The sequence below is a fragment of the Mesoplodon bidens genome (assembly GCF_964165515.1).
Source record: "Mesoplodon bidens genome assembly, contig: HAP1_SCAFFOLD_644, whole genome shotgun sequence".
In the NCBI taxonomy this organism is placed as follows: domain Eukaryota; kingdom Metazoa; phylum Chordata; class Mammalia; order Artiodactyla; family Ziphiidae; genus Mesoplodon; species Mesoplodon bidens.
In genome coordinates this window covers 79710-89835 of record NW_027671297.1, presented here as the reverse complement: position 1 = coordinate 89835, position 10126 = coordinate 79710, and the positions used below count along the sequence as shown (strand labels likewise).

General features: G+C 51.7%; 1 protein-coding gene across 1 annotated transcript; it reads right to left on the bottom strand.

The window, feature by feature from the left end:
• Positions 1-2746: 2746 nt before the first annotated feature.
• Positions 2747-3350, bottom strand: LOC308611582 (Golgi-associated RAB2B interactor protein 3-like; the record flags this gene model as incomplete). Its single annotated transcript, XM_081260306.1, has 2 exons — positions 2747-2773; positions 2820-3350. The coding sequence occupies 2 exons, from the start codon at positions 3348-3350 to the stop codon at positions 2747-2749; spliced, it is 558 nt and encodes a 185-aa protein (XP_081116432.1).
• Positions 3351-10126: the final 6776 nt, after the last annotated feature.

Genomic DNA, 10126 nt, shown 5'->3' with positions numbered 1-10126 from the left:
TTGTGTTTATCATGTCCTTGTTTTTTTCTCCCCTTTTAGCAAATGTGTGCTAAACATGGAAGCCAACCGGGGCTTTGTCTGCCTCTCAATGGTCATGTGTGAGCCTTGTTTCTGAACCAGGAATGACTCTGAAGCTCCTAAAGAAGGAGAGGATCTTACTGGATGTCTTACTTAGAGTCCCTGAACTGGTGGCGGACTGGCTGTTCCTCAGTTTGCGAGCTGTCCTCCCGTCCTTTGTCAACTTTGGAGTTTCCATGGCCAGATGAGGACCAGTGGGAGGATGATTTCTGGGTCTTGTCCCCTCCTGTCCTGTGGTGACCTTCACGTGTCCTGCGGTGATGGGAACTTTTCCTCGATGAAGACGTGTCCTTCTTTTCTTTTTTTCTCTCCAGGCTTCATCCCTGGGGTGGAAGCCCTTCTGGCTTCCATCCCGTTCAGACATGTAGCCTTCGGTCTGCAAGGTGGAGACCACGGGGTCTGCGACCTTCCCTTCAGCTCTTCCAGCAGCAGGCTTGCTGGTTGTGACTGCAACTGGCAACACCATGCTCATGCTGCTCTCTGGACCATCTGCCCCCGTCGAGGATGTGCTGGCATCATCGGCCAAGACCAGGTTCGTGTCCTGCAAGGATAAGCTGGCAGCACCTGCAGTGTCCTCGCCGGATCCGCTTTCTCCTGGATCCTTGATGGTGGCTCCCGCCAGGCCCATGGTCAACCCTGCCGCTGCTCCTTCGGCGCTTTTCACGGCTGCAGTTGATCCATGGGGGGCACCTGCAATGGCCTCGCCAGATCCGCTTTCTCCTGGATCCTTGATGGTGGCTCCCGCCAGGCCCATGGTCAACCCTGCCGCTGATCCTTCGGCGCTTTTCACGGCTGCAGTTGATCCATGGGGGGCACCTGCAATGGCCTCGCCAGATCCGCTTTCTCCTGGATCCTTGATGGTGGCTCCAGCCAGGCCCATGGCCATTCCTGCCGCTGATCCTTCGGCGCTTTTCACGGCTGCATTTGATCCATGGGGGGCACCTGCAATGGCCTCGCCGGATCCGCTTTCTCCTGGATCCTTGATAATGGCTCCCGCCAGGCCCATGGACATCCCTGCCGCTGATCCTTCGATGCATTTCACGGCTGCAGTTGATCCATGGGGGGGCACCTGCAGTGGCCTCACCGGATCCGCTTTCTCCTGGATCCTTGATGGTGGCTCCCGCCAGACCGGTGGTCATCCCTGCCGCTGATCCTTCGGCGGTTTTCACGGCTGCAGTTGAGACATGGGGGGCACCTGCAATGGCCTCGCTGAATCCGCTTTCTCTTGGATCCTTGATGGTGGCTACAGCCAGGTCCGTGGTCATCCCTGCCGCTGATCCATCGGCGCTTTTCACGGCTGCAGTTGATCCAAGGGGGGCACCTGCAGTGGCCTCGCCGGATCCGCTTTTTCCTGGATCCTTGACCGTGGCTCCCGCCAGGTCCGTGGTCATCCCTGCCGCTGATTCTTCGGAGCTTTTCACGGCTGCACTTGATCTATGGTGGCACCTGCAATGGCCTCGCCGGATCCGCTTTCTCCAGGATCCTTGATGGTGGCTCCTTGATGGTGGCTCCAGCCAGGCCCATGGCCATTCCTGCCACTGTTCCTTCGTCGCTTTTCACGGCGGTAGTAGATCCATGGTGGGTACCTGCAATGGCCTCGCCGGATCTGCTTTCTCCTGGATCCTGGATAATGGCTCCCGCCAGGCCCATGGACAACCCTGCCGCTGATCCTTCGGCGCTTTTCACGCCTGCAGTTGATCCATCGGGGATACCTGCAGTGGCCTCGCCGGATCCGCTTTCTCCTGGATCCTTGATGGTGGCTCCCGCCAGGCCCATGGTCATTCCTCCTGCTGATCCTTCGGCACTTTTTGTGGCTCCAGTCACGTCACGAAGCTTGTGAAGCCCAGCCTCATCCTGATCCCTTTCTCTGTGGAGCTCTGTGGTCTGAGCCAAGGGGAGGAGAATCAGGTAAGTTAGAGATGACAGAAAGTGAGATCTGAACTGTCTGCTCCTCTCTCATCCTGGAGCTGAGCAACTCAAGGGCTTATACTTAGAATAACCTTTGAGATCACCCAGTCTAAGCTCCCATTGGATGCTAGATCCCATCTACTGCACCGCTCTCAAACGGCCACTCCATTTTACTTGAACAGTCCCAGGGTCAGGGAAAGCACTGATACAGTTCTCCATGATACACACTTTAATTTTATACCCTTGTGCTTCTCTCTCTGCAGGACAGACTCCTAGAAGTGGGGTTCCCGGGTCAAGGGATGCACACCTTCTGCATTTTGGTGACTCCACGGGTTGGGCTGATTTGAATCAGCATGTCGGCGTCACGGGGAGACACAATGAAGGAAGGACTTCCTAACTGTGAATGATGTTCCACAACTGATGAGACTACCTGGGCTGGGGTAAGTGTTCAAGAAGAGACCAGACAGTCAGGATGCTGTAGGAGGGATTACAGCCCTGGTGAGGAGACCAGTGCAGCTGATAATGATACCTAAGGTCTCTCTGAAATTCAGCCCTGTGGGACAAGGTGGAGAAGCACTCGGAACCTCTCCAGTGTGGTGAATCCCATAGTGATAGCTCGTTTGTCCCTGACCCTTTTCAACAATAGAAGGTATTTCCCAGGTGAGTCTCAGAGAGCACCAAAGGCTATGAAGGACCAGCTTTGCCCTGCTCTCCCAAAGCACCCTGCCCCGTGTTCTTGAGTCTCTGTGGGTGCTTCCCACTAGGATTTTGGCATCCTCTGTAGTCGCTGCATCTCCAGTTTGGAGCATCGGGGTACTGCTGTAACTGTCTACCGGTGGTCTCAGGATATAGACAAGCTTTTCCCAATGGGAAAAGAGGTCTTTTTGTGCATCGGAAGAGGGGCACAGCTGCAGATAGAAAGTCCGGCCGGTAGCAAGATTCAGGCACAGCTGCTGTTTCTCACGGTTGTGGATGGAGATCTTGACAAACTTCAAGGGAAGCAGCCTGGTGAGCTCTAGGGTCTTCACGGGCTTGCAACCTCTCCCCTTGGTGATCCCGGCGCATCTGACATGCTCTTCACAGACTTTCGTTGTTCGGGCCAGCAGCATGACGTCAGGTAGTGGGAAGAGGGGGCTGGTGGATGCGACACCCACAGTCACCCTTCGGACGCGGTTGTCTAGGTCAATCAGTTCTCCTTTCTTGCTGACCTGGATAAAGTCGCTCTCAAACATGGGAGCGTACTTGAAAATGTCATACTCTCCTCCCTCGTACAGTTGTCGTTGCAGGACCCCCATGGAGGTCCTCAACACCCCCACTGAACAGTAGCTATTGGCCGTGTAATGAGGTAAACTCTCACTGCTCATGGCTCTCTTCGTTCAAGACAGAGCCACCAGCCACAAATTGAGTCTCGGAGAGAGAGAGGGAACGAAAGCAACTCGTCACCTCCCTGCAGGACTCTGCCAGAGTCTCTTGGCCCGACCATATTTATACCGCAAGTCCTTTGTGACCCGTCACCATCACATCGCACACCCCTTTGTTGAGCCTCCAAGTCCCCACCCCCTTGGGGCAGGCTCACCAGCCTCCCCCTAAACCAACCACCATGTCCATAGGGAACAGGCTGACCCTGCCAGGGTATAGGTGTGGGTAGGCTGGATAGTCTTTCTACTCAAAAGGTTGAGAAAACCCTCCTGCTCTTGTAAATATCTGGGTGGCTTCCAGTCTTGTTGTTGTTACAGATCTCCATCATCTTGGCGCTTCTGCTGAATGATGTCCTGGGGATAAAATCCTGGAAGTGGACCGTGTACTTGCTAAGGGCAGGCATCCTATGGGGATTGCTGTTCTCTGTGCCCCCAGCGTATACAGCCCAGTGCTGGCAGGAACTTAGAAAGAGTGCTGCTACCTGTCAGAGTCCCACTGGTACTGTCATTTCCAGGATATGGAGAATTTTCTCACCCATTTTCTCTTTTCAAGGAGGCTAACTTTTTATATTTGTGGGTTTTTTTTTTTACAGTTTTAGAAACTGTTTTTATTGTGAAATACAACACACACTCATGAAAGTGCACAAACCATAAATATATAGCTTAATGAGTAACAAGAAAGTGAGCACCCTTGTAGCTGCCACCCAGAGCAAGAAATAGAACCCTGCCAGCCCCTCTTCTGCATGCTCCCTCCCCACAAAGGGAACCCAACCTTGGCTTCTATTTTTTTTCTTTTCCCCCTTCTTTTTTATTGACAGTGTAGTTGATTTACAAGGTTGTATTCGTTTCTGTTGTGTTAATTTCTGATTCAGTTTCATGTGTATTCTTTGTATATTTCATGTATAGTCTTTTTCCTATTCTTTTCCATTATGGTTTATCACAGGATACTGACTATAGTTCTCTGTGCTCTACAGTAGGACCCTGCTGTTTATCCACCCTGTAGTTTGTATCTGCTAATCCCAAACTCCCAATCCTTCCCCGCCCCCAACCCCACTGAAAACCCCAAGTCTCTTCCCTATGTCTGGGAGTCTGTTTCTGTTTTGCAGATATGTTCATTTGCGTCGTACTTTAGAGTCCACGTATAAGGGCTATCATGTGGTGAGAAATGTTATTTTTTAAATAGGCTTCCCAGGTGATCCTTATGCATGTGAATGTTGGAGAACTACTGTCTTCCACTGTAAAGTTATGGCATACTGGGGCTGAAAGAGGCCCCCCAGACCTCCTAGCCCAGTGGTTTTCCAACTTGGCTGCTGCACAGTAGAATTATTGGGTGAGATTTTTAAAACTCCCGGTGCTGGAGGGCTTACCCCACCTAAATGTCATCAGAATCTCTGGGATTGGGGTCAGGCTATCAATGTTTGTTTGTTTGTTTGTTTGTTTGTTTTGAAGCTCCCCAGGGAACTCCCAACATACAACCAAGGGTAAGAATCACTGCAGCGGTCCAATCCATTGGTTTTACAGTTGGGGACCCCGTGGCTGCCCACAGAGGTACCATTACAGAGAGGCAGAGTGACCCAGGAGAGTCAGTGGCCCAGACAGGATAGGAACTCAGATTTCCTGACTCCTCGTTGGTGCTGCTTCTACCATAAAGATTGTGTCCCTTTGTTGAGCCAATGACAACCCTGATCCCCCCCGTGTTCTGTTTTACCCTACACAAAGTAAAATAACTCCCAATGGTTTCATTTCCTTACAAGCCAGAGAGAGTTTCTGTTTTCATAAGGTGAACCTCTGACCCCAGCTATGGCCTAAAGCTCAGCCCCGGCTGCAGACTTGTCCTCCCTCCACCCTACGTGCCCTGGAGAAGCCTTGCTGGGAAAACAGGCTTCTCTTTCGGGCAGTGGCTATGCACGTGTGACCTGCGAGCAAGCGACCAAAACCTTTTTCTGTGCTTATTTCCTTGCCTTCTACAGAGTGCCCATAACCAAACCAAAGGGCTTTGCTGAGAAAAGGATGGTTTTTCCATAACATAGCCTCGTGCTAGGCACAGCACGGCACAGACACCCCGTAAATACTTGATGAATTCAGTAATTAATTCAGCAACGCAAGTTTACACATCACGCAGTCACCTCCCCCAGCTTATCTTCTCCCCAAACTATATTTACATAGTAAATCTTATTTCCAAAGATTCGCAACCTCGCAATGAACATTTCTGTATAGTGCATCTATTTCCAGCCCTAGTGAATGGCTGAATGATACTTAATACCTATCTTGTACAACAAAATTTTGATTCTGGGGTCTCAGGCCAAAGCACAATTCGCATCACAGAAGTCACTGTCAAGTCCCTACCAGGCGAGGGGACATAGAAAACACAAGATAGCATTTCTTTTGGAGTTGTACGGTTTCCTTTATTAAAGAAAGTAGGAACTGCCTCTCTAGGGAAGGACCCAAGCCAACCGGGGCTTTGTCTACCTCCCAGTGGTCATGTGTGAGCCTTGGTGCTGAATCAGGAGTGACTGAAGCGCCTAAAGAAGGAGAGGATCTCACTGGATGCCTTACTTAGAGTCCCCGAACTGGTGGCGGGCTGGCTCTTCCTCCGTCTGCGAGCTGTCCTCCCCTCCTTGGTCAACTTTGGGGTTTTCATGGCCGCATGAGGACCAGTGGGAGGATGCTTTCTGGGTCTTGTCCCCTCGTGTCCTGTGGTGACCTTCACCTGTCCTGCGGTGATGGGAACTTTTCCTCGATGAAGACGTGTCCTTCTTTCCTTTTTTTCCTTCCAGGCTTCATCCCTGGGGTGGGAGACCTTCTGGCTTCCATCCCCTTCAGACGTGTAGCCTTCGCTCTGCAAGGTGGAGACCACGGGGGCTGCGACCTTCCCTTCAGCTCTTCCAGCAGCAGGCTTGCTGGTTGTGACTGCACCTGGCAACACCATGCTCATGCTGCTCTCTGGACCATCTGCCCCCGTCGAGGATGTGCTGGCAACATCCGCCGAGACCAGGCTCGTGTCCTGCAGGGATAGGCTGGCAGCACCTGCAGTGGCCTGGCCGGATCCGCTTTCTCCTGGATCCTCGATGGTGGCTCCCGCCAGGCCCACGGTCATCCCTGCCGCCGATCCTTCGGCGCCTTTCAGGGCTGCAGGTGACCCACGGGGGGCATGATGGATTCCCTCTCCCCCCACATAAGCACAAGACGTGGCTCCAGTCACGTCACGAAGCTTGCGAAGCCCAACCTCATCCTGATCCCTTTCTCTGTGGAGCTCTGTGGTCTGAGCCAAGGGGAGGAGAGACAGGTAAGATAGAGATGACAGAAAGTGAGCTCAGAACTGTCCGCTCCTCTCTCATCCTGGAGCTGAGCAACTCAAGGCCTTATACTTAGAATAACCTTTGAAATCACCCAGTCTAAGCTCCCATTGGATGCAAGACCCCATCTACTGCACCCCTGTCAAACGGCCACTCCACTGTACTTGAACAGTCCCAGGGCCAGGGAGAGCACTGATACAATTCTCCATGATGCTATGCACTTTAACTTTATACCCTTGTGCTTCTCTCCCTGCAGGACAGATTCCTAGAAGTGGGGTTCCTGGGTCAAGGGATGCACACCTTCTACATTTTGGTGACTCCACGGGTTGGGCTGATTTGAGTCAGCATGTCGGAGTCCCGGGGAGACACAATGAAGGAAGGACTTCCTAGCTGTGAATGACGTTCCCCACCTGCTGAGACTACCTGGGCTGGGGTAAGTGTTCAGGAAGAGAGCAGACAGTCAGGATGCTGTAGGAGGGATTACAGCCCTGGTGATGAGACCAGTGCAGCCGAGATGATACCTAAGGTCTCTCTGAAATTCGGCCTCGTGGGACAAGGTGGAGAAGCACTCGGAACCTCTCCCGTGTGGGGACTCCCGTAGTGATAGCTCGTTTGTCCCTGACCCTTTTCAACGGTAGAAGGTATTTCCCAGGCGAGTCTCAGAGAGCACCAAAGGCTATGAAGGACCAGCTTTGCCCTGCTCTCCCAAAGCACCCTGCCCCGTGTTCTTGAGTCCCTGTCGGTGCTTACCACTAGGATGTTGGCATCCTCTGTAGTCGCTGCATCTCCAGTTTGGAGCATCGGGGTACTGCTGTAACTGTCTACCGGTGGTCTCAGGATATAGACAAGCTTTTCCCAATAGGAAAAGAGGTCTTCTTGTGCGTCGGAAGAGGGGCACAGCTGCAGGTAGAAAGTCCGGCCGGTAGCAAGATTCAGGCACAGCTGCTGTTTCTCCCGGTTGTGGATGGAGATCTTGACAAACTTCAAGGGGAGCAGCCTGGTGAGCTCTAGGGTCTTCACGGGCTTGCAACCTCTCCCCTTGGTGACCCCGGCACAGACTCTCCTTGGTCGGGCCAGCAGCATGACGTCAGGTAGCGGGAAGAGGGGGCTGGTGGATGCGACGCCCACAGTCACCGTTCGGACGCGGTTGTCTAGGTCAATCAGTTCTCCTTCCTTGCTGACCTGGATAAAGTCGCTCTCCAACATGGGAGCGTGCTTGAAAATGTCATACTCTCCTCCCTCGTACAGTTGTCGTTGCAGGACCCCCATGGAGGTCCTCGACACCCCCACTGAACAGTAGCTGTTGGCCGTGTAATGAGGTAAACTCTCACTGCTCATGGCTCTCTTCGTTCAAGACAGAGCCACCAGCCACAAACTGAGTCTCGGAGGGAGAGAGAGAGAGGGAACGAAAGCACCTCGTCACCTCCCTGCAGGACTCTGCCAGAGTCTCTTGACCCGACCCTATTTATACCGCAAGCCCTTTGTGACCCGTCACCATCGCATCACACACCCCTTTGTTGAGCGTCCAAGCCCCCACCCCCTTGGGGCAGGCTCACCAGCCTCCCCCTAAACCAACCACCACGTCCATAGGGAAGAGGCTGACCCTGCCAGGGTATAGGTGTGGGTAGGCTGGATAGTCTTTCTACTCAAAAGGTTGAGAAAACCCTCCTGCTCTTGTAAATATCTGGGTGGCTTCCAGTCTTGTTGTTGTTACAGATCTCCATCATCTTGGCGCTTCTGCTGAATGATGTCCTGGGGATAAAATCCTGGAAGTGGACCGTGTACTTGCTAAGGGCAGGCATCCTATGGGGATTGCTGTTCTCTGTGCCCCCAGCGTATACAGCCCAGTGCTGGCAGGAACTTAGAAAGAGTGCTGCTACCTGTCAGAGTCCCACTGGTACTGTCATTTCCAGGATATGGAGAATTTTCTCACCCATTTTCTCTTTTCAAGGAGGCTAACTTTTGTTTATATTTATATTTATATTTCTTACAGTTTTAGAAACTTTTTATTGTGAAATATAACACACATTCATGAAAGTGCAGAAAGCATAAATATAGCTTAATGAGTAACAAGAAAGTGAACACCCTTGTAGCTGCCACCCAGAGCAAGAAATAGATCCCTGCCAGCCCCTCTTCTGCATGCTCCCTCCCCACAAAGGTAACCCAAACTTGGATTGTATTTATTTTCTTTTCCTTCTTCTTTTTTATTAATGTATAGTTGATTTACAATGTTGTGTTAATTTGTGTTGTGTTAATTTCTTCGGTTAATTTCTGATTCAGTTTTTTGTATACATACATTCTTTTTCCTATTCTTTTCCATTATGGTTTATCACAGGATACTGAATATAGTTCTCTGTGCTCTACAGTAGGACCCTGCTGTTTATCCATCCTGTAGTTTGTATCTGCTAATCCCAAACTCCCAATCCTTCCCTCCTTGACCCCTGCTTGTTTTTTTGTTTGTTTTTTTTTTTTTTTTGCGGTACGCGGGCCTCTCACTGTTGTGGCCTCTCTCGTTGCGGAGCACAGGCTCCGGAGCCATGGCTCACGGGCCCAGCCGCTCCGCGGCATGTGGGGCCCTCCCGGACCGGGGCACGAACCCGTGTCCCCTGTGTCGGCAGGCGGACTCCCAACCACTGCGCCACCAGGGAAGCCCGAAGCTGAGCTCTTGAACTGGAGTGACCCTTCCGAGAGGGTCTGTGTTGGGCTACGACGGCCTGACCTTCACACTCCACATCAATCATTTCTTGCCGTGCACCTCGGGTGAGGAACCCAGGCAATTTCCAAACTCACTGCCAGCTGAAGGCTTTCTGTGGGATGCACCCCCAGCAGCTGGGGCCACAAGTCCTTCGTTGAAGAAATGCACCCCACGTGGATATTTCAAATGGAACGGTGTCTTTCAAAGCATACCCTCCAATCTCCTCATTATATAGATCCTGTGGCCCCAAATAGGAAGTAACATAAAGTCCCATATTAACAACCCCCCCAGCCAAATACTTCTTTTCACAGAAACCACAGTACCCTCCACAAAGTGCACATTTGATCAGGCCACTCCCCTCTTGAAAACATATCATGGCTTTGCATCACTCCAAGGTCAGAAATCAAACTCCTTTAAATGGACCTCAAAGCCTTGCATGGCGTGGCCCCTGCTGTGTTCCCCAGCATCACATCACGCTTGCTGTGCCAGCCACGACACTGCCTTCAATATGCCTCCCACCGTAGCACATCTTCAACAATCCTGTGAATGACCTTATTTTGCTGTAGGGAAAAAAACCCTTTCTAGTATGTATGTGTGTTGCCAGACTTGAAGTTTGGGACATTGGTCAGTTTGTAATCAACCATCCATTGCGTAATTGCACTTGCAGCTGCAGAATTGCTACCACGGTGATGAATATTGCTGTCCAAAATATTGGCCTTTATCTGATAGGG